The sequence below is a fragment of the Sorex fumeus genome, unplaced genomic scaffold (assembly GCF_029834395.1).
Source record: "Sorex fumeus unplaced genomic scaffold, SorFum_2.1 ptg000098l, whole genome shotgun sequence".
Taxonomy (NCBI): Eukaryota; Metazoa; Chordata; class Mammalia; order Eulipotyphla; family Soricidae; genus Sorex; species Sorex fumeus.
Genome location: NW_026606155.1, coordinates 1,100,688 through 1,127,040, shown reverse-complemented (window position 1 = coordinate 1,127,040; position 26,353 = coordinate 1,100,688). Strand labels below are relative to the sequence as shown.

Below are 26,353 nucleotides of genomic sequence, written 5' to 3'. Positions count from 1 at the left end.
CACTGGTTTATTTATTCTCAGGCTGATGCAACCGTTTCTTTGCAGTTACGCGTTTCCCGTCAGATCGTTGTTTCTCATCTCTTTCCCGTCACATAAGTGCCAAGAGAAAGGGCTCATCTGTTTGACCGTTGGTAGGCTGGTATCTGTGTCACTTTGGTCACCTCTGCAGCCTGTCAGTGCTGAGACACTCAGGGTGTCTGCCTCTCCACTCAGGGGAAATCGCAAATAGTCTGCACTGCTGAGATTTCAGTGCTCGGCCTGCAGGGCCCCTCCTGACTTTGAAGTTCTGAACCTGAAGTTTCTGGCAGCTGTGTGGGGGTGTCAGCAGCATGGGGGTGCCCACATATGGGTGCCCAGCTGCTGGGGTGCTCAGTTATGTCATACTGAGGCAGACATGAGCCACACCCCTTTGGACAGAAACTCCCCCTTCAGGGACATTCACCCAGACCGAGCACCCTGCAGAGGCTCGTCTCAGAGTCCCCGGTGTGCCCCCGGGCTCTGGCACCCCAGTCAAGCCCCCTCCTGAGCACACTCCTAGACCCAATATGAGGCCCCAGAAGAGGGTTGGATGAGTTCCCAGCATGGGAGCAGCCAGTCTCAAGATTATTAGTCAAAGATCTGGAAAGAGACCCTGGAACCCAGAGAGAGAGAGAGAGAGAGAGAGAGAGAGAGAGAGAGAGAGAGAGAGAGAGAGAGAGAAAGCCACACACACACACACACACACACACACACACACACACACACTCCTTACAGAGCCAGGTGCTCCTTCTACACTAAGGCTCCCTATAAGCTCCCACTCCGCCCCCTGCTGGTCACACGTGCCCAGAGCTCTGTGCCCAGCCTGGCCTGGCCCTCTTGGTCTCTTCTGAAGCCAGGAATAATCCAGTCTCTGGGTCCATCTTTAAGGAGCAGCCCAGCTCATTCTTTCTCCACAGGAACCTTCCCGTCACTCCCAAATCAAATTTCCAAGTTTCCTCAATGCCTCTTTTGCAAACCACAGCACCCAAAAGGAGAGAGAGAACAAGGCAGGGTGGGATGGGGGGGGGATGGGGGGGAGGGATACTGGGATCCGTGGTGGTGGAAAATGGGCACTGGTGGAGGGATTGGTACTTGATCATTGTATAATTGAAACCCAAGCCCAAAAATTTGTGTCTACAACTGTACCTCATGGTGTTTCACTAATAAAAATTTATTTAAAAAATGTCCCAAGTTTCCCTGTTCGCTTCTATTTGGTTTATGGACAACCCACAGACCTTGTGATACCAGAAAATAAACAAGGCATTGGAACTCATTCCCTGGAATTCCATCACCACGAAAAGTTCTGGCCAGCAACTTCCCATATCTTTTGTCAATGACTAATTTTTTTTACAGTGTGTGTGTGTGTGTGTGTGTGTGTGTGTGTGTGTGTGTGTGAATCAAATCTTCATCCAAGAATCAGATTTTCCGAATACCTCAGACTTGTATTTCTGTTCTTGAAGGATTTTTTTTGGGGGGGGGGGGTGATCAGGGATCATTTTTTTCTGGGGCTTGGGGACCCATATCTGGTACAGAATCACCCACAGGCCCCAAGGGTTTGGGTGGGGCCTGGTGCTAGGCACCCAGTTTCTGGGCTGCCTCTAGGTGCCTTTACCTGCCTTTTCTCTCCCATGTCACCCCCAAGGGTTGCTCCAGTCTCTACCTGGGGCTCTCTCACTGTGCTGTCACCACCAATCCCGGCCTTTTTAAGTCCCTGCACCCTAGGCCCTCATACTCCCAATGTCCCATTGCCCAGCACACAGGGGAACCCGGGGCTGCAGTGATGACATGTTTGTGCTCTGCAGTTGACCTGCAGGGTCATCACTCACCCACTCCCCACAGTGTGGAGACCCCCTGGCCCTCCCCACACTTCTGAGATTTCCTCCTTCCCACATGTTGGGACCCCTGCCTCCTCCCCATACTACGGGACCCCTGCCTCTCCCCCACCTCTGGGGTCACCACCCACTTCCCCACAGGCTTTCCTGGGGTGTGGTCTCTCCTCTGGCCTGCACAGGGCTTCCAGCCACTGTGTGCAGGGCCCTGAGATTGTCTGAAGGCAGAGCGAGGGCCCCAGAATGAGCGGGTGCAGCCAGTGACTGCTTCAGGCCTGAGTCTTCCTCTGCTGCCCAGGAGAGGGTTTGAGTTCTCTCTGGCTTCCCATTCATTTGACTCTGGGCTCTGTTCATCGCCTTCACTGGTGGGGTACAGCGGCGTTTCCTCTCCCCCTGTTGGTCTGGCTGTGTTTCCTCACCTTTCTGTTGATCTGGCTGCGGTTGTGTTTCTTCTCCTTTCTGTTGGTCAGGTTGTGTTTCCGCTCCGCCCAGTCTTCTCCTGGTGTATACAGGCTCCATCTTATACAGGCTCCATCTCACCGTCTTCCCAGCAGTTCTCTAAATTCACTGTGTACTAGCTTCCCCATTTCTGTGTCATCCAATGAATCTAGGGAGTTTTCTTTCTCACTCACTCGTTTTAAATTTTATTTTAGGCATCTTGTTTTACAAACTATTCTTATTTTTTAATAACAAACTCAGATAAAATCAGACCCAAGTCACAGGGTGGTGGTTCGGCCCTAGGCCCACCCCGTCCCTGTCCCTTGGCCTTTCCCTCCACGGGGTGACCTCATAGTTAACTATGAGGTAACTAACAGGGGCTGGGGCAGCCCTTGGAGAAGAAGCCTTCTGGAACATTCCTGGAAGGGCCAAAAGGGCTTGGTGCTTCTCTCAGCCACTCGTGAACCTGCATGAAGGTGGGGGCCCAGTGGCCAAAGCTGCACAGGGCAGGGGAGAACGGGCCCTGATGGCCCCTGTCCTGACCATGAGGATAAGGACATGTCTCAGGACATGGCACGTCACCGGCAGCCAGGCCCAAGCCCAGCCACCCCAGTGCAGAAGCCCACGTGGCCGGGCAGGTGCAGGTGCAGGGTGGACCACCTTGCCCAGAACAGGAGGCTCCCAGAGGGACCATGAGGAGCAGCAGGAAGGGCAAGTCCTGCACCAGGTGCACTGGTGACCATCACCCCCTGGCTGCCGACACCTGGTTCCCACCGCATCCAGCTCCAGTGCTGCTCTGGGCACCATCTGTGGGGACAGAGCCATCAGCAGGACATCACAGGACAAGCACCTGCAGGAAACAGCCCCGTGTCTGCTCTGAGTCTGCAGACACCCCCAGGGGTGGGAATCCGAAACATCAAAGGGGCATGAAGGCCCTGAGATGTGAAGAATCTATGGAAGGCCCACACACTTAAGGGAGCAGCATATGATTCTTCATTATGATTCTTAACACAGGAACTCTGCCTCCCACCAAACACACATACATAGAGTCATACACACATGCACTGGCTGACAGTGGTTTCTCGTGCACAAGACAGATGCCTAAGCTTCAGGCAGAGGGAGAATGGTGGCAGGGTTAGAATGCTCATAGGATAGAGTAGGGCAGAATAGGGCAAATGGAATGGAGCAGCAGACTACGCAGAACAGAGAAAATGAGACTAGAAAAGTCCAGCCAGAAAAGACAGAACGAAATTGAATAGAGTTTAATAAACTCAACTCGTACATTACACAATAGAATGAAAAGAAAGCAGGCAGGGAGGGGTGATAGGAGGAGGGATGGGAGTGAGGCGAGAAGGGAAGGGAAGAAAAGGGAAGAAAAGGGAAGGGAAGGATGGAGGAGAGGAGAGGAGAGGAGAGGAGAGGAGAGGAGAGGAGAGGAGAGGGGAGGGGGAGGGGATGGAGGAGGGGGAGGGGGGAGGGGAGGAGAGGAGGAGACGAGAGGAGAGGAGGAGGGAGGGGAGGGGAAAGGGGAGGGGAGGGGAGAGGAAGGAGGAGGGGAGGGGAGGGGAGGGGAGAGGAGGGGAGGAATGAGGGAGGACTTGTAGGATTCACCTCAGTGACAGAGATGTTGGAGCGGTTGATGGTGGTGGACAGGTGGACCCCGGAGATAAAGAGGTCATGGATGTTCAGTGCAGGTCTGACATTCCTATCTGGGAGGGCCCCTCGATGGAGAACTGGGCAGGATGGGCTCAAGGTCTCTGGAGACACAAGGACCTTCTCACCACTTCAGGAGCCTCAGCTAGGAGGCGCCTCCCTTCTCGGGGGACACAAGCCATCATGCAGGGTCTGGGGCCCTACCTGGCCACTCTCCTGTACGCGTAGGACACCCACCTTTCAGCCCAGCCTTCCAGGTGCCTGTCAAGGTGGCCATGGGCATGTCTTAGCCATGGACAGTAGCTCTGATGGTGGCATGCACAGGCACCTCTTCCTCAGCCTCCTGGGACAGTGCAGGATGAGGGTTGTAAGCAGTCCATGTGCAGGCGCCTCTTCCTCAGCATCCTGGGACAGTGTGTGTGGGGGGACAGACCGTATGCAGGTGTCTCTCTTCAACAGCTTGAGCCCCTTGTGCAATGTTTCCAGGCTGAGCCGTCCCTCCAGCTGTTGTAGGTGCCCTATTGGGGCGGGACCGGGAGGGCACATCTGTCCCTGTGGTCAGGCACCGCCATCGCCCTGAAGGACAGCGCCTGGTCTCCAACCACGTGGAACTGGCCCCGAGGCTGCATCATGGGCATCACATGGAAGATGCTGTGTTGGGCTCACATGGAAGGCCCATTTTCAGGGCTGCTGGTCGGAAGTGCTCTCCTGGGGCTGCAGTGCAGGGCAGGGGCATGGGGTTTGGCACAGGGATGCTGGGAGCACTCAGCGGATGGTGACTCTCCCCCCTCAGGGTCTCCCGGGCTGTGACCTGCACCGTGGGAGGAGGATACGGCCCCTTGGGGGGTAGTCTCATTGGCGGGGACAACCTTGACCGCGTTTGTCAAGGACGGGCTGTTCCTAGTATTCCCAGGGCCCAGTGCTGAGAGTTGAATCCGGGTGTCCCTGAGGCCCAGTGTCCCAGTTCGGGGTGACACAGTTGCCACTGACCAAGCCCCAATGTGGGGGTCTGACTCTTGGATTCTGTCAGGCGGGGTCAGCCTTGAGATCTCTAGGGCAGGCTCGTGCTGCCCCCCTCGACAGTGCTCCCTGCCCACGTGGCCCTCGTTTCCTGTCTGTGTGTGCTTGGGTCTGGGCACGGTTGTGAGAGTCCTGGGATGACTGTTCCCATTCTTTTCTTCTCAGTCTCTGGGGATGTCTGGGTGACCCTTACACAGGTGACTATTTAAATGTGGTTTATTGGTCCCATGTAGACCTGCCCGGGCCCCGTGAACGTCTTAGGCACAGAGTGTCTGCAGCCTGGGGATGGGTCCTGGGTAGGGACCCTGACACCATGACAACAGCAGGTACAGCTGGACGTAGGGCTGGAGCGAGACAGGAGAGGGTTTCCTGCTCTCCCCTACTTACCTTCCTCTCTGAGCCCCTCCAGCCTGCCAGGGTGTCCTAATTGTCTCCTCTCTGCCAGCTTCTGGTAGAGGTTCCCTGAGCCATATGGGTTTCAGGGTCTTGGAGTATATTCCAGCAGTGTCCAGAGTTCAGGAAGTAATGGGGTCATTCATGTGGCTGGAGGGTCCCGGTACCTCTGTATCCAGTTGCTAATGAAGTTTGAAATGTCCTGAGCATCTTTGGGTGACTCCCTCTCAGTAAGGACTGTGGCCTCAGGCGTGCACCCCTAGTGCCCATGTCTCTGTGGGAGACCCAGCTGACTCTCTTGGGGTAGCACAGGGTCTCAGGAGGGCATCCTCTCCCTACAGATACTCCTGCTTCTCCCCACCCAGGGCCCCGGGATGTTCTTCTGCCCAAGACTCTTCTGCCATTGGCATCTCTGACCAAAGAGCTGAAAGCAGGGCGAGGCTAGGGGCACCCCTAGGCCTCCTCTGTGAGGAAGATATAGCTGGCCAACACCGTGAAGCTACAGTGCTTTACTGCCCACACCAGCTCCATGACCCTGCCCTGCGCTTTCCCAGTCAAGTGAGAGTGGATCTGCTTCCTGGCTGCCTCGGGGTGCCCAAAATCCATGAACTCTGTCTGCCAAGTAGAAGGTTCTCATGGCACCCAGGAAGCTGGCCTGCACATGCATGCAACTGGGCACGGATGAACAAAATGCTGTCCAGTTTCAGCTGTTGGCCATCTCTGGCTTGGTTCAGGTGCTGCAGAAGCTTCTGGAAGTCACTGGGAACTGCTGCTCAGATCGCATCTGGGTGTCCAGACGAAGGGCCTGCAGGAGCTGTGCTTTGATGCTACCCTCAACACCCAGGGCGAGCATGACCAGGCTCATGGTCATAATCAGAGGGAGAAGAAGACATTGGAGTAAAGTGGACAGAGGCCAAAGAAACAGTCCAGAGCCTGGACAAGGGGACACTTGCAGGGACAGGCTGGGTCTTGGCCAGCTTCTCTCTATGGGAGAGGGTGTGCTGAGCACAGAAGCGCCAGGCCCAGGAGGAACGAGAGTCCCATGGTGCTGGGGTCAGAGGGAACCTGAGGGCAGAGCAACCTTCCCAGGGTCACTCCCACGGCAGCACCATGTCGTGGGCACCATCTGGGACTGGGAAAGATTCCGGGTGTAAGGGGTTCAGGACACATTCCAGAAGGGGTAAATACAACAGGGAGAGAAGGAGGTACAGACAGGAAGTGGGAGCAATTCTCCAGGGAAGACCCCCTCGGCATCCTGTCCTGGAGTGGGAGTGGCCCCTCCTTGTTCTCTGTCATCGTGGCCATGGTTATAGGACTAGAGCCCTTTCCCTGTTTAGCCTCTGTGTCACTTTGACCCGGAAGTGCTTGCAGGCCTCTTGGCTCCCAGGAACTTTAACTCAGATACAGGTTGAACTCTGGGTCCCCCTCGCCTGCAGCAGACATTTAGGGGCGCCTGCGGGTAGGTGGTTGGCGCCCCCAATTCGCAGCACACACAGCCCATCATGCCTGGTGCCTCCAGGCTGCTCCAGGCCTTCCACCCAGGTTTCTCCCTCAGCCCTCTGGAGGCAGAGCACTGTGCCCGAAGCCCCCATCCCCCTCTTCCCTGAGACAGTCTGATGGAACCAAAGGTGCAGTGACATGAAGCCCCAAACCTCAGGACTGGCTCAGGACCCTCAGGCCTTGGTGTCTCTCAGGCAAACTGAGGGTACAAGAGGCCCTTCCCAGTGGTGGGGACCTAGAGGGAGAGCAGATGAGGCAGACAGGGATGGAAAGATCCTGGACCAGGAAGAGGTCGTCTCAAGCCAGAGTCTGGGGAACCCTGAGCCTGTTCTCACAGAGCAGCAGAATCTGTTTCCACCCAGTCACATCAGTGCTGCCTCTGTCCTCCTTCCACTAGTGGGCGCTCGCCTCCTTCTCTTTCCCCAGCAGTGGCTACTTCCTTTTGCTTTCCCCCTGCAGGGGCGCTTCCCCCCTACAGGGGCACTCTCCTCCTGCTTCCCTTTCCCCAGCAGAGGGCTCTCTCCTCCCGCTTCCCCCCAGCAGGGATCCTGTCTCCCCACTGCAGAATTGTGGGCTCCTTCTCCCCGAAGCCCCTCCTCTCCTTAGGCCTAGCTCTTCCATTCTAGCCTTCGCCCCAGACCCTCCTCTCCACCTCTCTCCACCATGCACCCCTGGACCCCAAAGTCTTCTGCGTACCCTGACTTGTACCCAGTGTGACTTGTTCCAGGCTCAGTCCTGCCTCCTACTTCCTGTGGTGATTTGGGATGGGTTGGGTACATACATGCCCCTGTCCTACCCAAGTCCCTTGTCAGGGTCTCACCCAGTGGCTGGTGCCCTTAGTCTGGGGGTGTCTGGTCATGGAAGCCCAGACGGAACACCTGTGACCTGTGGGTGCCACTCTGCCACCCAGACCCCGTCCCCACGTTGCTGCCCACACTTAGGGCAGCTCCTCCTGGCCGAGGATTGCTAGGTGCCCTGGAGCATGTTTTCAAGAACGCTTTCCTGGAAGCCCCACTGGGTCTCTGTAGGATGACATTGCTTTGTCCTTCCTCCACAAGGAGCTTAGGTTTATCTGGTTACACCCATCACAGTGCTCTTGAGGTACTTCCATTCCATTGTGTTTATCTGTAAGCATTCTTCCCTACTCGGATTGGAGTCGAGCATCTTCCACCCAGATCCTTCAAATTCCAGTAGGCGGGGGTCACACCCACCACCTGGCCCCCTGGCGCCGTGTAATCCCATCAGCGGCCAAGACTCAGAGACTATAAAATCCAAATCCCGGAACCGTGCGGCCGCATTTGCGGCCGCGCGACATCTTATCAGAACTTTTTTTTATGACATCTTATTGTCTCATTCCTACTTTGGACAAACTTGCAGGCTATTGAATGTAGCCTGCCCACAGGGCAGAGTCTGGCAAACTCCCCAGGGCGTACCAAATATGCCAAATACCAGTAACAATGATGGGTCTCATTCTCCTAAAGAGCCTTGAATATAATCTCAGGGCTAGGATGAAAGAGACGTTACTGGGGCCTGCTCAAGGCAATCGACGAATAACAGGATGATGAAATGAAGGTAAAGGTAAAGGTAAAGGCCCTCCCGTTGATCGTCGATTTGCTCGAGCGGGCCCAGTAACGTCTCCATTGGAGACTTTGTTGTTACTGTGTCTGGCATATCGAATACTCTCGGTAGCTTGCCGGGCTCTCCGAGAGGGGCGGAGGAATCGAACTCGGGTCGGCCATGTTGGCCGCGTGTAAGGCGAACGCCCTACCCGCTGTGCTATCGCTCCAGCCCGATGAAATGAAATGAAATGAAATTCTTCCCTATGCTCTCCTCCCCAACCAGTTAATCGGCTTTCCCCCTAATCAGACTCTGTTAATTTGTAAGCTTAGATTCCTCAGAAATCTATGATTTTATATGTATGAGTGAATTATTGCCTTTCTCCTCTCCTTATGCCTTATGAACAGTTTACTTTAAAGCAATGCCCTTTTTGTATAGATACAGGAAGACCGTTAACATTATGCTTTGTAATTTAGGATTTAATTGGCTTTGAATATTATTCACTCCCAGGCATCTGCTTTCTCGACTTAAGCCTCAGTTGCCCTTAGTTCCTAACACCCCAAAAGCAGGGTCCCGACGAGGGACTGAATGGACCCAGGGCAAGCGGTGAGCTACCCTGGCATCGAAATGGGCTAGGCCAAAGTGCCACGATTATTAACTATAAGTTAAGAGTTTGATCATAGACAAATGCTGTCATGATCCAAAAGTAATGACGAGACTAGAATCCTACTAGGGGTGGGAAAGACTATCTGGCCTGAGCACTGTAGTCTGAGATCGAGCTGGTCCTAGGAGAGCAATTCTATAAGTTTAAGATGTTTCTTACTGTATCCATACAAAATGATTTATATTATATATGCTTATATGCTTGTTGGACAAGGAGAGGAGAAACACACCCATGGGATTCTGCTCTAGGGTGGATCGTCCTGCTGAGAGAGGATGGGTCCTAAGTGAGCTTTCCCTGAGGGAAAGAATTCTACCCCTACTGATTGTGACCACACCTATGTGTAATTATTACCCCAACCCCTCTTGCTTTGGGATTTAACTGTGCTGTAAGAGTGGGCTGGGGTATCAGAAGGAGGAGAAAGGAGATCAGGATCAAAATCCAGACTCCAGAGAAGGAGGATGAAGGGGGATGGAGGAGAATGAAGTAGCATGGGGGAGGAAGAGGCAGAGGCAGAGGCAGAAAAGGGAGAAGGGTGTGATTGGAATAAACTGCAACTAAGACCAACCAGCCTGGCCCTCGTTCCTTCCCTTGCCTGCCCATCGGCATCGACCTCCCCGGAGTGGGGGAAGCGGCATGAGACTACCGAACGTGGGTGGCGGGAGAGATAGAGCCACCACTGCTGTGTGCTGTGCCCCCTTTTTTGAGTTTACACAGGTCTCCCAAGTCACTGTGCTGTCCAGGATCTGTTCTGCCTATGATGTCACAAACCCAGCAGCACAGGAGGCCCCACAATGCTGACCCTGTCCAGTGCCCCAGAGTCCTCGGTCCAGTTGCTTCCTGTCTCAGTCAGTGAGGGAACCTGAGGGAAACCAGCCCCAGATTCCAGATTCCAGAGGCTTCTGAGCACAGGAATGAGGCATCTGCAGAAGGTGCTGCCTGTACACTCTTCACTCCTGCACCCTCACTGGAGCCCCCACGACCCCCACTACTCTACATCCACATACCAGAGTCACTCAGCTCCCACCACACTGGCTCACACTCACGTCCACTCCCACAATACTCACCCCACACTTTACCCAAACTCCACCCAATACGCACCCTACTCACCCCCACTCATCCCCACTCAACCCCACTCACACCACCCATCCCAACTCACTCCACACTCACCCACTCTCATCACACTCAACCAAACTCATGCCCACACTCACCACACTCACCCATACTCACCCACTCTCACACACTTCACTCCCAAACTCACTCCCATTCACCAGTCACCCCCGCTCCCACCTCACTCACCCAACACTCACAAACACTCACACACACTACCTCCCACTCACCCCACATTCACACATCCTCACACGACACTCATTCCACACTCACCCACACTCTCCCGGCTCTTCCTTATTGGAGCATCAGGCTCTGAGAGTCCAAGATACTTGTTCACTGATGGGATCAGGGCCTCTAACATCCTCACACGGGTTCTGTTTGACTCACCTGCACCCGAGAGTCCCTGGGCCCTCTCCCGTGTCTCAGGTACCATCTCTCCTGCCTCCAGCACCACCACCCCAGGCATGATTGGAAACAGGCTCTGGACATCCCACAATGAACCTCTGAGCTCCCCTAGAGCTGCCTCCTGGACACATTAATGCCATTCAGGGCCTCATCTGCGTCCCCCCACTGACTCCTTCCTACATTGATGCCTCCACCTTTTTGGGCAGGCCATCATGCAGCAGGCTTGAGGCTAAAGAATCCATGGTGCTACAGCCCATATCAGTTGCAGCTACTCCCCCAGAAAGGCTCTCAGACAAGAGCACAGGGAGTCTTGTGAGCTGGAGCTGGACCTGGAAGCAGCGAACTTCCCCCCTTGGCCTGGGCTGCCATCCAGCCCTTGGCTGCCAACCACCTTACTCCCCTATCTGGCCTCAGTCTTCCTTGCCCATCACTGCCCTTATCCTCTTGAAATAAACAAAAAAAATATTCCCTTGTAAGTAAATCCTGCAACCGTCTTCACCACAGGATGGATGGATGCATACATGCATGGCTACATGGATGCATATATGCATAGATGGATGGAGGCATGCATAGATGGATGGATGGAGGCATGCATAGATGGATGGATGGAGGCATGCATGCATGCATGCATGCATGTGGGGTGGATGGATGGGTAGATGGATAGGTGGTTGGATGGATTAAGGAGTGATGACTATGGATAATGGTTGGGTAGGAAGGTGAATAATGGTGGACAGTAATAAAATGAAGGTGTGTATAGATGGATAGACAATAGTGGCTTGTTGAGGGATGGATGATGAAATTTTTTAATAAATTGAAGATGCATAGATAGGAATTGGGTGGATGGATGATGGATGGATCAATGGTTGGACCATTATCAGTTGGATGGCAGATGGTGCTTATTGAGTTGGTGTGGGAAGGAAGATTAAAGATGGATGGATAGAGAAAAACATATGTAGAACGGATGGATGATGGAAAGATGGATTAGGGATTTATGGTTGTTGGGTGGATGGATGGAACATGAGGTATGGATACACACTTGGGTGCATAGACAGTTTATTGGAAGGTAGATGGGTGGCTGATGGGTGAATAGTAGAAGGATGGGGAGTACGTACATTCTAGATGAATGGACGTTTGGATGGATGAATAGGAGAGGGATGGTGCATGGGTAGATGACATATTGCTGAGTGCTAAGTAGATCACTTGATCACTTGACATCCCATTACTCATCTATTTGCTCGAACAGGCACCAATAACGTCTTCATTCATCCCTGTCGAATGCTAGTGTAGCCCAATGGAATCTGCTCATTCTAGGAAAACGGAGAGACTCAAACCGATCATTCAGGATCTTGATGCAGAAGTCTGACCATCTCGTAGGTGGGTGGCCACGCGATTTTTGACGTCCAGTGGAATCCAGTCAGTAATGACTCTAGTCCAGTAGTCGTCTCCAAATCTCATTACATGTCCATCCCACCTGATCTTTGATGCCTTGACAAATGAGACAGCGTCCCTGATCCTTGATCATCAGCAGTGGTCGGAACTCTGGATTCTTTCTCTCATTTGAGTGAAGCATGATACTCCAAGCACAGCTCTTTAGATTCCTCTTTGGGAGACCCGAATAGCATTCTCATCTTGTTTTCATAGGGCCCAGGTCTCTGAGGCGTATGTTAATGCAGGAAGAACAGTGGAGTCGAAGAGTTGTGCCCGAAGATGGAGGTTCTTCGTCCTCTTAGCTATTTCTTTGATGCTCTTGAAGGTGTTCCAAGCCGCTCTCTTCCTCCTGAGCAACTCAGGTGCCAGTTCATTTGTCATGTTGACTTCTCGACCTAGGTACACATAACTGTGGCATTCAGAGAAGTTCGTTCTGTTGAGAGTGAAAGGAACATCAGGAACAAGACCGTTTTGCATAAACATTGTCTTCGTGAGATTCAGCTGTAGTTCGACCTTTCCACACTCACGGTGAAAGTCGGCCAGCATTTGTGCCGCTTGGCTAATGTTTGGTGTTATTAGAATGATGTCAGTGAAGCTGAGGTGGTGTAGTTGCCGACCATCTATCTTCACTCTCATTTCTTCCCATTCCAGTCATCGCATGAAGTTCTCGAGGGTGGCACTGAAGAGTTTCAGTGAAATTGTATCACCCTGATGAACCCCTCTCTTGATATGGATGATCCTTTCTTTATAGAATGCTTAGATCCTGGTAGTGAATTCGTAATACAGCGCATGGAGGATACTGATGTATTGAGTTTGAACGCCCTGTTTGGCTAGGGCTTCGATGACTGCTTCAGTCTCAACAGAATCAAAGGCCTTCTTTAAATCAATGAATGTTAGAAGAGGGTGGCATCTTGAACTCCTGAGAAACCTCAGTGAGCTTAGTTATCATGTGGATGTGGATATGGTCTTGAACTCCCGAGAAACCTCAATGAGCTTGGTTATCATGTGGATATGGTCAATCATGCTGAATCCTTTTCAGAATCTGGCTTGCTTGCATGGTTGTCCTTTATCTAGTGTTCTGCCAGTCCTATTCAGGATGTCTGAGTGAACAGCTTGTAGACAACAGACAACAGGAAGATTGGGCGATAGTTGCCAATGTCATGAATGTCTCCCTCCTTGGACAGTAGTATAGTCCTGCTGGTTTTCCATTGGGACTGAACCTTCCATTTAGACAGGTAGCATGTGAAGAGCTGAGCCAGTGTATTGAGTACTGACGGCAGTTTCTTCAGGTGTTCGGGTCTGACCTTGTTTGGGCCGGGTTCTTTTGCTTCTTTACCAATGAAATGGCATGTCAGATTTCGGAAGGGAGAACATTGGGAACAACATATCCATCCTGCGGAATTTAGTATGTGGGCAGGTGGATGTGTCTATCGAAGAGATCCGAGTCAAAGTCATGAATAATCTTCTCCATTGCCCTTTTGGAAGATGTGATAGATCCAACAGGATGTCGGAGGGCAGTCATCTTGTCTTGTAGTTGGCGAAGGACAGGTGGGTGTTGCGAATGCTTTTCCTGGCTTCTGCCACATCTGCCAGCACTGCACTCCTCTCTTTGAGGTCTTCCTTTATGGCTTCTCTGCACTGCTTTGCAAGCTTGGACGTTTGCTTTCGGTTGCCTGAGGTTTGTGCCAAGCCACGTTGGAAAATGATCTCTAGAGTTTTTGAAGACAGGCATCTTTTTGTGGCTATCTCTCTCTTGTCACTCCTCACACAATCATGGAGATGCTGAACCAGTTGATCATATTCCTCATCAATGTTTTCAACGACGGCATCTTCCCATGTTCCCGCAATAGTGCAGTGCCAAAGAACTCCCAGTTGGTGGTCGTTCTGGGAGTTCTCTTCTTAAACTTCTCAGCCCTTTCTCCCCACTCCATTAAGTAGAATTTTGCACGAAGGAGACGGTGATCTGATCCCGTTTGGAATTTTGGGACAACAGCAACATCGGTGGGTAGATATAGATATATAACTCCATGTTCTCTTCCACCTACTCTGTCGTGGGCAGAAAAGCCACCAGCATCACATTCTCAGGTTCAAATCTGGTGCCAAGAACACCCAGAAAATTCTTGGAGACACTGATGGCTTGAAGGAAGATTCTAGATACCTTTCTAGCTCCTGATCTCAGCAATAGGAGCTCAGCCATAGCCCGTTCCTGTCTGCAAATCCTCCTTCCTACCCAGACCTGCCTGATTCCTTCAACCTCTTGCCAATGTCTCCATCACTCTTTGGTGCCAGAACGTTCTCTTCTCTAGTCCTGCAGTCACCCTCACCACCATCCTCCCTGTACTTCCTCTGACAGCACCTCCTTAGGGAAGTCTCCCCTGACTTCACACTCAATTTTACTTTGCTTAATTTTTTAGAGCCTGCTCTCATCCTTTACTATTTTTGCCCCTTCATTACCTACTTCAAAAACATAAAACATTATTTTTGTTCCCTCTATTTTGTCCATCAGGTAGCCCATGGACCATCCATGTGAGACTCTTTAGGTGAGTCACCGTGGTCAGCAGGTAGAAACAGATCGCCTGTGGCCATTACTGGGGTCAAGCTGGAATGTGTCAGGAATGTGGACTTTATCTTGCAGATGACCAATCCGCCTTGCTCATGCACCCTCAGTTTTAACCCACAGTGCCCATGTCATCACACACAGGAGTCCTGAATATCCTAAGCACTGAGAGGGCGGGAGGGGCTGGTGTGTGTGCAGGGTCAAAGGGCAGCAGGAATGGTGGGCTGATTGCCAGAGGACCACCATATGTTTTCAGGGGTCTAATGGGAAGAAGATGGCGATGCCCCTCCCACACCCCAGGGATATCCCCATAACACTGGTAAAAAAAAAAACCCACACAAATCCCAGAGATCTGCAATCGCTCCCCGGCTAGGGGATAGACGGGGATTTTCAGCAGGGTTTTACCTAGAAGAGGGACACTCTGGGCTCCTTGCCCAGCCGCCCTTCCTACCTTCTGATCTTGGTGAGGCCCTTGGGGTCCTAGGAGGACTTGATCCTGAGTCCCCTGAGCTGCTCTGGCACATTAATGGAGCGGGAGCGTGGTCATAGAGCACCAGTTCCTAGACACTCGGTCAGAGGCACAGTAACATCGGGGTCACACCAACATCTGGGCGCTGGGTGGTGCTGCGAGATACCTCTAACCTGTGCACTCTGGGGCCCTCTGCAGGTGAGTAGGACAGCCCAGAGCTAAATTATAGGACTCCCCAGTGCTGGTGGAAATTCTTGGTGGCCTGGCGGGGCTTCCCTGTTCTCACCCACATGGCAATTTGTGACACGCAATTCAGTGGCCTTGAGGGGAAATCACTGAACCTCCCAGTCTCCCATTTTCTGGTGCTAATCACAGCACGAAATCACTTGGTGATGGCCAAGTGGAATGGGTCACAGCACATGAAGATCTCAGCTGCCTGCCCACAGGAGGTGTTGGGATTCAGCCTGTCATCACACCTCAGGTGCTGCCAACACCATCCCTGGTGCCCAGGTAGCATGCAGGTGCATGCATGAGACTCAGGCAACTCTTCTGCTCTCGAGATGCCCCCGCCTTCCCTGGTCCATGGGTCTTTGACTAGGAAGGAGGGGACACTCAGGCAGCTGGCACCTGGTTGAAATGATTCTCTGCAGATGGGGAAGTGGGGTGGAAGGCAGTGGCCAAGAAGTGGTCACCAGTTTAGCTGCAGCCTGAGAGTGACCTTTGCACATATGGCACTGACTCAGGGGTCCTGAGTGGTTTCAGTGTGCACATCTGAACCCTGGGCTAAGTGGATCCTAATTGAGAACAAAGAGCCTAGAATGGTCGGACACAGCCAGGACCCAGATTCCCACTTCCTGGGCATATGGGCCACCATCTTAGAGCCCAGAAGAAGCTTCTGAGCATCGAGGGCCCAGAGCTCAGGAACAGGGCTGAGATCCAGGGTTAGGGGCACATGGAGGTAGATAAAGGGGCTCCCAGGGAACTCTGGGTGAAGGTCCATCCTGGGTGTTGTGTGGAAGATGTTTATTGATCTCATGCAGTCCCCCATACTGGACATAGACACCAGGAAGGTGACCCAGGTAGGCCGGAGCGTGCAGAGTCCTGGGCAGGGCCAGCTTCTTGGGATAATCCCCATTATTTCAGCGGGAGCTCAAGCCTGCTTGGGGTTTAGCACCTTTCCCAGGAAGAGGATGTTATGTGTTTCTTCAGAGATGATGGCCAGCATGAATGGCCTGCAGAAGTTCAAACTGTAATATGCATCTAGCATAATAAATTTGGACTGTGGCCGGAAGATATCTTCTTCAGTGCCATTCTCAGCCATATTGAATGCGACTTCATGGATCACCTGGAGGACACAGAGCAGTCACCACTGGACAGGATGAGCAGGAGGCAGCCATCCTACCTGAGCCAGTAGAGAGGTAGCTATCCTAGACCTAGGAGGGGAGGTCCCCTGTCATGACCCCTCCACAACACAGGGCCCAGTCAGCACAGTTCAGAGCACAGATGGTCAAACTGGCCATGGGTAGGAGTGATTTCAGGTATGGAGGCAGGAGAGGAGCCTTGGTGTCCTGCTCTGCCCAGGGCAGTGTCCAAGATCCCCAAAACGCACTCTGGGAAAAGGAAGAGGCAACTTGGCGCTTTTCTTCAGTTCCTAGACGGAGCCCCTGTGGTTGGGGCAGCTGCTGACACAGCACCTGGAGCAGAGTGGACAGCCCTGGCCTCGTGCTTCCTGCAGGGCCCTGGCTGCCAGCTGGGCTATGCTTATGACCTCTGTCTGTCCCCCAGCCACAAGCGCCCAGGCGAGATCAGCGCGACCACATTTGTAGAAATGAACTTTCATGTTTTGGGAAGGTGCGAGGTCCCCCAGGCTAAGGGCCATCTCGGCACAGCCTATGGCATTCCTTTACCCCTCAAGCTACTCCCTGCTGGACCCTGCTGGGCCATGACCATAACCGATCCCCCACTCTCTGGTATGCCAGCAGAAGTTGGAGAGCCTGGGTGACCCCTGGGCAGGACAATGTGGGTCCCTACTCACTTTGCACAGCAGACTGGGACCACAAATCACACAACACAACACTCCCAGGAGTCTGGGGGCACAAAGATGCCAGGGGGGACACAACTATGACTGACTCAGGGTCCCTTCCGGGCAACTGGCTGCCCGCACCGTGTCTTCCTCAGAGATGGCAGGTCCACAGCTTCAGCTCACCTGGGAAAGTCTCAGGTTCCTGTCAGTGGTGAGGCCTGAGAAATCCGCCTTCTGGGAGAAGATCTTCGTGATGCCCAGCATGGGCAGGAGTTTCTCCAGGTTGTAGCTCCTGGAGATGGAGAGCTTGGGCACGCACAGGGTCATCCTCCTAGGAGCAAAAGCAGACTGAGCTGTGCAGGCTCCGCTCAAGTAGCGGTTGGAGGCTGGGACCCGGCGGTGCTCAGTTATCATCCCCCATGCTGCTGAGTGCACGAGTGACTGATCCTGTGAGTCATTAAATGAGGCAGGCAGCAAAAAACAAAGGCATGAATGAGTGATTAGATGAGTGGTAGAATGAGTTAGTAAGTGAATGAGTGAGCCAGTGAATGGTCATGTGAGTGAAAAAAAGAGTAAATGAATCATTGAATGAATGAATGAGTTGGTGGATGAGTCAATGAATGAGTGAAGAGTGGATGAATGAATGAATGAATGAGTGATTCATCGTGAGCCAGGGCAAAGCTGTTGCAGGCCTGTCTATATCCAGTTGTCTCTGTTCATCACCTCTGTGGGGTCCCTTGCCTGGCATTGCGCTGCAGGTGTGGGGTTTTGGGGTTTGTGGAGAGAGGAAAGTTAGTGCTAGCTTGATGGCCAATCATCTCCCCACATTCTGTATGTGCTCCTCTCAGAGGCAGCTGGTCCTTGGTCCCCTTGGCACCCCAGAATGATAAAGACCCCAGTGCCAGGGAGCCCCAAGCCTAGTTGATCCCCCCAGTTATCTGTTGCTGCTCCGGAGTTGGGGGTCCTTGGGGATGAGAATGGGAGATGAGGACTGTGTAAATGGGCCCGGCAAAGATGGGGTGCAATACCTTGGCTTCACCGATTTTCTCCAGAAATAGATCATTTCTGCGTTCAGTTCAGCCTCCAGTATGGGCATGCGGCCAACGTTAGGGAGGATGAGCAACATGCTGGCGCGGCCATCCATGTATGGGAGCTTCACAACATTGATATAGTGCTTATTATCCCAGAAGTAGAGTGTCAACTTGTTCTCAATTCTCATACCGGGTACATTCACCCAGATGCCCGGGATCCAGAAGAAAGTTGAAGTGAAGTCGAAACCAGAGGGAAAGGGCGTCTCCCACTTGGCTAGAGGCAGAGGGAATGGTGGAGAGGTTGGTCTAGGTGGCCGGTCCTTCGTGCTCTGCCCAGGATCTCTGAGTCCCGAGACACCCTCAGCCCATTCCAGAATGGGGGTGTCCAGGTTGGTTTGTAAAGCATCTTAAGAATGGGGAGACCCCACAAATGTAGAAGGGTAGACAAGGTCGCCAAGAGATGACTGATATGCTGAATGAGAACCAATGGAACTTTGGAAAACAAGGAGATAGGGGTCAGAGAAAGGGAGGAACCTTGTTGCTGGGAGCAGTCACAGCCAGGGAGAATGGGACCCTGTGAGCCCTAGACTGAACAATGGGCTGTCACGTCATGATAGAATGGGGACACAGGAATAACCCTCTGGAAACCCAAGTCTTCTGTCCACCTAAATGACTTGAGTAGGGACTGGTGTAGGAGGAGGAAGGGGATGAGCTCAACAGAACTGGCAGATAGGAAATCACACGTGGGCAAGGGAGAAGAGACATGAGTGGGCAGAGGCAGAGCTCAGGGACACATGACAGGGCACAGGGGACCTGTGCAGGCAGGCAGGCTGGGAACTGGGCCTGGAGAAGCTGACTACTGACCAGGTGGAACTGACTTCTGCCCTTGGGCCCTGTGAGGCAACACCCAGCTTTGTAAGGGAGTCTGGTCCCAAATACCCCTATGCACAGGGTCGGGTATGAGGACCGTCTGTGGCCCAGCACCCAAAGCTGATATTTCTGGACCCCAGGCCAGCATAACTACCCCTAACACAGAACTGAGAGCTGACTGAGACCCGCGGGCCACAGCGTTCGAGCCCGTCCACCTGTTTCTGTCCCTCGGTTGCCCAGTCCCTGGTTAGGAACCCTGTTCTCTGTCCTCTTCTGTCCTTTTCTCTGCATGACCACTCTGCTGTCCTTACTCAGACCCTGCCCTGCCTCCGGGCTCCATCAGCTGTGGGTGCTCCGAGACCCACCTCCAGTCCCCACCCCAAGGTGGGGACCCTTCCGGGTCCACGCTGGCCTCTTGCTCAGTCCCTGGTCTCCAAGTGGGGGCCGAACCTCGGCACAGGCTCCTGGGGCCACAGCAGGCTGCGCAGGGCAGAAGCAGCCTGAAGACTCACCGTTCACACCCATTTCCCTCCCACACGCATGACCTCACCTTTGAAGAGGAAGGAGTCCACCAAGACCATCTTGGTATCTGTTTTCAGGTCCTTGACCACCGGTTTGATTTTCCCATGGGTTTTCTCCTTCACATAGTCACTGATGCGCTTCCCAGCGGCAGCGGGATCATGGAAGTTGGTGGAGACAATGTCAGCGGAGTGCAACAACTGGGCCTCCTTCTTGAAGTTCTCTTTCAGGTTCACCTTCTGGTCCAGCAATATGGCCATGTTCACGTCCAACTGCAACGGCATCCCGGGATTGCTTAGATTTGTCAGTAACTTCTGGAAGACCCAGTGGATATCGGCCTCAGGGGTTTTGGTCACGTTGAACTTGAGGCCCTGTAGGATCTCTGTACGGGTGGGGCCGTGGGCCCCCCGTGCCAGGAAGTCCAAGGCCATGGTCACGCTGAATGGGGAGAAGATGATATTGGTTCCGGGATACTGATTACCCAAGAGCTTGAAGAGTCTGACAGCAAAGTCCGCGTTGCTGCGGACCAGACTGAAGGTGTCCAGAGGGCGGCTTCTTTTCTTCCTCAGGCTCTTCACTCTTAGCTCTGTGGAGTCTGAAATGCTGAAGAAGGCATGGAGAGAGAGCACAGCCCCCAGGAGCAGAGCCAGCCGGACAGACATGCCTCTTCCCTCAGCCTGGAAGGCAAAGCATCTCTCAGGGTTTCCTGATGGTCAGAGGCACAGGGCACAGCTGAGTTGGGGTTCCCGAGCTCTAAAGTTCCCAGAATCTGTCTGCTCCCATATTCAAACTCCCTGGGCTGACCCGTATATAGATCTGGAGTGTCCTGTTGAGGGTGCCTGATGCCGAGCCCCACATCAGCAGTGTTGGTTGCCCCACTGGCGCCAAAGAGCTGCTCCCCAAGGGCGCAGCAGACAGAGGGTATCATCACAACGACCAGCAGGGCCCGCACTGAGGGTCTGGCCCAGGCACGGAGAGGGGCTCACCTCAGCAGCTTGTGCAGGGGCCTCTCCTCCCGCTGAAGAGTTTTCCTGCTTGGCCGGTCCACACCTAAAGCTTCATGTCTCTGCAAATCCCAGAACACTGGCCCATCCCTGGACCCTCCCAGGACCTCAAGCCCAGGACCTTCATCCTCTGTTTGGCCTTCTCTGTCCCTCCCGCATGCCCACTGCCCAAACCTGTCCAGTCCCTGCACTTACTGTCCCCGAGCAGAGCAGAGACAAGGAACTTCCGGCTGTACAGGTCGGAGACTGCTGAAGTGCTCCGGCAGTGCTGTTTATCCCAGAGGGACCCGTCTCCACCCTCCTGCTCTGACCCACCCCTATCAACCCTCTCCTATCCTGTCCTGTCCTGTCTGGTCCTGCCTTGTCCTGTCCTGTGCCTCCCAGCACTCAGCCAGGCCCTCAGCCAAATCTCGGAGCTCAGCTGAGAAACTTCCATCTTCTCCCTGCCTATGCCCCAGCCCCTACCCTGACCATTCTGTCTCAGACACAGGAGACCAGCACCCCCAGACCACCGGAAGGGACACCATCTTACACACCTCATCCATCCCCAGGCCTCAACATTGCACACCAGCCACAGGTGCTTAGCAGCAGCCTCTCCACAGCGCCCCCTCCAGCCAGCCACTCTGGTGACAGCTCATGCTTGGGGAAGGGCTCCTGAGTAGCCCCGACCAACCCTCTGCCCTGGGCCTTTCCCAGTCCCTCTTCCTCCAGACCTTGACTTGCCCAGTTCCTCCCACAGGTGTGCAATGTCTAACTCCGGTTCTCGTTCCTTCGTGAACACTCACGGAGACTCTGTTCCATGATGCAACCTGATGGATCACCAGGACAAACCTGTCCCAGTACTGAGCTTGGATTCAGTCGTGCTCTCACAGGAAAGTGCTCACAAAACTAGAAGGCCTCAGGTTCCAATCTGAACATGGGGAAATAGAACACCAGAAATATAATATAGAATTATTTCAGGTGAACCTGTCTCTGGGCTGAGAACTTTGAATCTCAGTATCAGTTAGGGTTCATTCCTTTCACCCCTATCCCAACTGGAAGTCCCAGCTCCTTCCCACATCCAACATTCTCTGGCATAAAAACAGCCCGGATCTATAACTGATCTTCATCAAGTCAGCAAACCACTAACACTAGCAGCTCCACAGCTCCTGGAGTTCATCGCCTCCAAATTTCATAGTTCTGTATCAACTATCTTCAGATCGTGATGCACTGAAAATAGAAGTTAATTGCACACAGAAACAGAGAATCAAATAAAAAACCTGAAAATTAAACACTTCACTATGATCAATCAGTGGGTTCAAGAGGAAATCAGATTTCTAGAAATAAACAAGAATGAGGTCATGAGTTACCAGAACATATGGGACACAGCTAAAGCGGTATTAAGGGGAAAGTTTACAGTTCCTCAAGCTTTCATTAGGAAGGAAGAAATGGCCCACATGAACAACTTGACTACACAGCTTAAGATCTTAGAAAAAGACCAACAAAAGGAGCCCAAACCAGGCAGAAGGAATGAAATCACAAAACTTAGAGCAGAAATTAATGAACTAGAATCCTAGAAAATTATCCAAAAGATCAATGAAACAACGAGCTGGTTCTTTGGGGGAAATAAAGAATATTGATAAATCACTAGCAAGAGTCACAAAAAAAGAGCAAGAAAGAACCCTAATAAACCTGATTATAAATATAAGGAGGGACATCACAACAGAAACCACAGAAATTCAAAAGTTCATCAGAGATTACTTTGTGAATCTGAATGCTCTGAAACAAGGGAACGTAGAAGAAATGGATAATATAATGGATCCTCATAATTTTCCAAGACTGAAGAAGAAAATTTGGAATGCCTGAACATATCTATTACTATCAAAAAAATTGATAATCAAAAGTATTCCCCAAAACAAAATCAAAGATGAAATCAGATTTCTAGAAAAAAACAAAAATGAGGTCATGAGTTACCAGAACTTGTGGGACATGGCTAAAGCAGTGTTAAGGGGAAAGTTTACAGTTCTGCAAGCTTTCATCAGGAAGAAAGAAAAGGGCTACATAAACAACTTGACTTCACAGCTTAACATCTTAGAAAAAGACCAACACAGGAAGCCCAAACTGAACATGAAGATTTGAAATACCTTAACAGATCTATCAATATCAAGTAAATAGAAAAACAAAGGCCCAGACCCAGATGGATTCAGTAGTTAATTCTTCCAAACCTTTAAAGAGGAACTATTCCCAATATTTTCAGACTTTTCCAGCAAATTAAAGAAACAGAAACACTTCCAAACTATTTCTAGGAACAAATATCATCCTGATATCAAAAGCAGACAGAGGCACCACAACAAAAAGAATTACAGGCTGATATCCCGATGAACACAAATGCAAAGATACTCAACAAAATGCTAGCAAATAGAATCCAGTGATTCATCAAAAAGATCATACACCATGAACAACTAGCATTCATTTGTGGTATATAAAAAATATTATGGGGGCTGGAGAGATAGCACAGCGGATAGGGCGTTTGCCTTGCACGCAGTCTACCCGGGTTTGATTCCCAGCATCCCATATGGTCCCCTGAGCACCGCCAGGAGTAACTCCTCAGTGCAGAGCCAGGAGTAACCCCTGTGCATCGCTGGGTGTGACCCCCCCCCGCCAAAAAAAGCAAAAAAAATTATGGGACTAATATCCAAGGTCGGGGAAAATAGGAGCCAAGAGGACTTGTCAATGGTTGGAAGTTTGCTCCAAGTATTAGGATAGAGAAGGGACCAATATGATGATAATAGTTGGAAATTATCACTATGGACAAGAACTGAGGTTTGACAGTAGGTAAAGAGATAGACATGATGGCCTTTCATTATCTGTATTGCAAACTATAGTGCCCAAAATGAGGGGGTGGTGGAGGAAGAGAGAGATACAGAGACGGAGAGACAAAGACACTGAGAGAGAGAGAAAGAAAGAGAGAGAGAGAGAGAGAGAGAGAGAGAGAGAGAGAGGAAGAGGAGGAGAAGGAGGAGTAGGACGAGGAGGAAACGTGCCTGCCATAAAGGAAGACAGTATGGGGTCAGGGCGGTGGGGACATTGGTAGTGAAAAATGGTACACTGGTGAAGGGACAGGTGTTGAAACATTGTATGACTGAACCCCAATCGAATTTCATAGTACTGACAGCCCAGTAAGGGCACAGCAAATTTGATGGGAAATTTGCAAAGAAGCCCACTAATGTCAATCAATGAAAATAATAACACAAAAGGATCATCTAGCACCATCAGCTCAGTGAATTTTCTGATGATGACTTTAGTAACACCATTGTGACATATTAAAATGATCTAAAATAATCTTTTACTGGGGCTGGAGCGATAGCATGGCGGATAGGGCATTAGCCTTGCATGCTGCTGACCAGGGTTCGATTCCCAGCATCCCATATGGTCCTCCGAGCACCACCAGAAGTAATTCCTGAGTGCATGAGCCAGGAGTAACACCTGTGTGACCCAAAACAAAAAAAAATTTAAAAAATAAAATAAAGTAATCTTTTATTGATCGATGTTTTGATAATTCCATTTACCATTTTGTTATAACAAGGAATATGAAGTAAATTTGTGTCTCCTAAGGGGGTAAGTTTGGTAGGTGGGTAGGAAACTGAAAACATTGGTGAAGAGTTCACACTGGTGGGGGACAAATGTTGGAACATTGAATATCTGAAATAATTGTATTATGAACAACTGTGTAAATAACAGTGCTATAATAAAAATAATAAGGATTGTTATAACAATACTTATAATTTATATTTATTCCCATAAATTAAATCAACGTTATCTTATGTAGAATTGTAATCACTGTTATACTAATTACTTCGAAGTTGTAGAATAATGGAAAATTTCTATTGCTGCTCTTGTATTTGTTATGTATTTTTTAAAAAGTCTTCAAATAAAGGTTATTGGGATCATTGTAATAACTAATTATTGAATATAAGTATAACAAAAGTGGATTGGCAAACTTCTTTTGCAAAGGAACAGAGAGTAAATGTTTTATGCTTTCTGTTGTCATCTTGTCCCTAACAACTGTCCCAACTGCCTTGGAGCGAAGGTAACCAAACACAGGGGAGTGGGCAAGGCTGTGTGCCAATAAAACTTTCTTTACAAGAAACAGGTGTTCTCTTGGCTTTTAACTTGAATAGATGAACCTTTCTGTTCCCTTTTACCTTCATATAAATATAAATATTGTTTCACTCTCAACAAAATGGTCATCATTCCAACAAACAATCTGCCCTGTTTAAGCAAACAGTCTGCCTTCTTTACACTGCTGTTGGCAGAGCTTGGAGACAAATCCAAGAATCCTTTCGGTAATCATGGGATCTAACTCACCACATGCATCATTACACACAGAAATTCAGAGATCAGTCAGAAAATATGTCTAGAGGCCGGAGCCATCATGAAGTGGGGAGGGCATTTGCCTTGCACACCGCCAACCCAGATTTGATTCCCAGAATTTCATATGGTCCCCCGAGCACCACCAGGAGTATTTTCTGAGTGCAGAGCCAGGAATACCTCCTGAACATAGTCAGGTGTGACCAAAAAGCTAAAAAGAAATACTGTCACTGTCACTGTCCTCCCATTGTTCATTGATTTGCTCGAGCGGGCCCAGTAACGTCTCCATTGGAGACTTTGTTGTTACTGTGTTTGGCATATTGAATACATCAAGGGTATCTTGCCAGGTTTTGCCATGCGGGCAAAATACTCTCAGTAGCTTGCCTGGCTCTCCGAGAGGGGCGGAGGAATCGAACTCGGGTCGGCCATGCTGGCTACGTTCAAGGTAAATGCCCTACCACTGTGCTATCACTCCAGTCCCAAAAAAATAAATAAATGAAATAAAAGCAATTTGAAAAAAGAACAAGAAACAAAATATGTCTATGGGGCAAAGTGATGGGAAACTGACTCAACTGTCCACTCTTCTGACACATAACATTACATCTTCAGAGGAGAGGGTGCTGAGCCCCTATTGAACCTGACCTGTGCATGGGTCCAGAGATATAGTACAGTAGGGGGTTTGCCTTGCATATGCCAATCTGGGTTTGATCCCTAGCATTCCATGATCCACTGTTCACAGCCAGGAGTGATTCCTGGGTGCCGATCCAATAGTAAACACTGAATATCACTGGATGCACCCCAAACACCCCCAACCAAAAAAGATACCCAAACCAATCTGATTAATGTATGTTCTTTTTAATTAGCGTGTTTATGGGAGAGAAAAGATAAAACATCAGCAGTTGGTCCCTATCATGAAAGTAGACAGAATTTACCAGCACTATCAGGGTGTTGGCATTGAGCTCGGATGCCAAATTAATCTAAACAAAGCACACAGTTTACTTGAAGTCAGGATGAAAGTTTTGCTTGGGAGTTGAATGATATTCACATGTTCCTGGGAAAACAGTGAAAGGGAACAGCAAGGTCATCTATTTCAGTCAAAAGTAAAGATGCTACCTGTTTCTTATAAATGTTTATTGGCACAAAGCATCACCCATCCTCTATGTTTAGCTATTTTCCCTCTAAGGCAGGTGGGGCAAATCACTTGATCACTTGACATATAACACATCAATTTGCTCGAGCGGGCGCCAGTAATGCCTCCATTCTTCCCTCTTGTATGCTATTGTAGCCCAATGCCGCCTGCTCATTCTACGAACACGAAGAGCCTCAAACCGATCATTCAAGGTCTTGACGAAGAAGTCTAACCATCAAGTAGGTGGGCGGCCACGCAATCGTTTGATATCCGAGGGAATCCAGTCAGTAATGGCTCTAGTCCAGCGGTCATCTCCAAATCTCATTATGTGTCTAGCCCATCTGATTTTCTATGCCTTGGCAAACGAGACAGCGTCCCTGATTCTTGAT

At 50.9% G+C, this 26,353-nt stretch overlaps 1 protein-coding gene across 1 annotated transcript; it reads right to left on the bottom strand.

The window, feature by feature from the left end:
- Positions 1-16,188: 16,188 nt before the first annotated feature.
- On the bottom strand, positions 16,189-20,143 carry LOC130041189 (serpin A3-8-like). Its single transcript, XM_056133240.1, has 4 exons — positions 19,513-20,143; positions 18,090-18,366; positions 17,245-17,392; positions 16,189-16,383 (listed from the first exon to the last, which is right to left on the bottom strand). Exons 1-4 carry the CDS (start codon positions 20,141-20,143, stop codon positions 16,189-16,191), a joined length of 1,251 nt encoding a protein of 416 aa, XP_055989215.1.
- Positions 20,144-26,353: the final 6,210 nt, after the last annotated feature.

Excerpts from the sequence above, each read along its gene's own strand:
- LOC130041189 (XM_056133240.1), bottom strand. The coding sequence starts at position 20,143 with ATGTCTGTCCGGCTGGCTCTGCTCCTGGGGGCTGTGCTCTCTCTCCAT. Across the intron at positions 17,393-18,089 it reads AGAAAATCGGTGAAGCCAAG|GAGGATGACCCTGTGCGTGC; the intron begins GTATTGCACCCC and ends TTTTGCTCCTAG. Across the intron at positions 16,384-17,244 it reads GGAACCTGAGACTTTCCCAG|GTGATCCATGAAGTCGCATT; the intron begins GTGAGCTGAAGC and ends TGTGTCCTCCAG.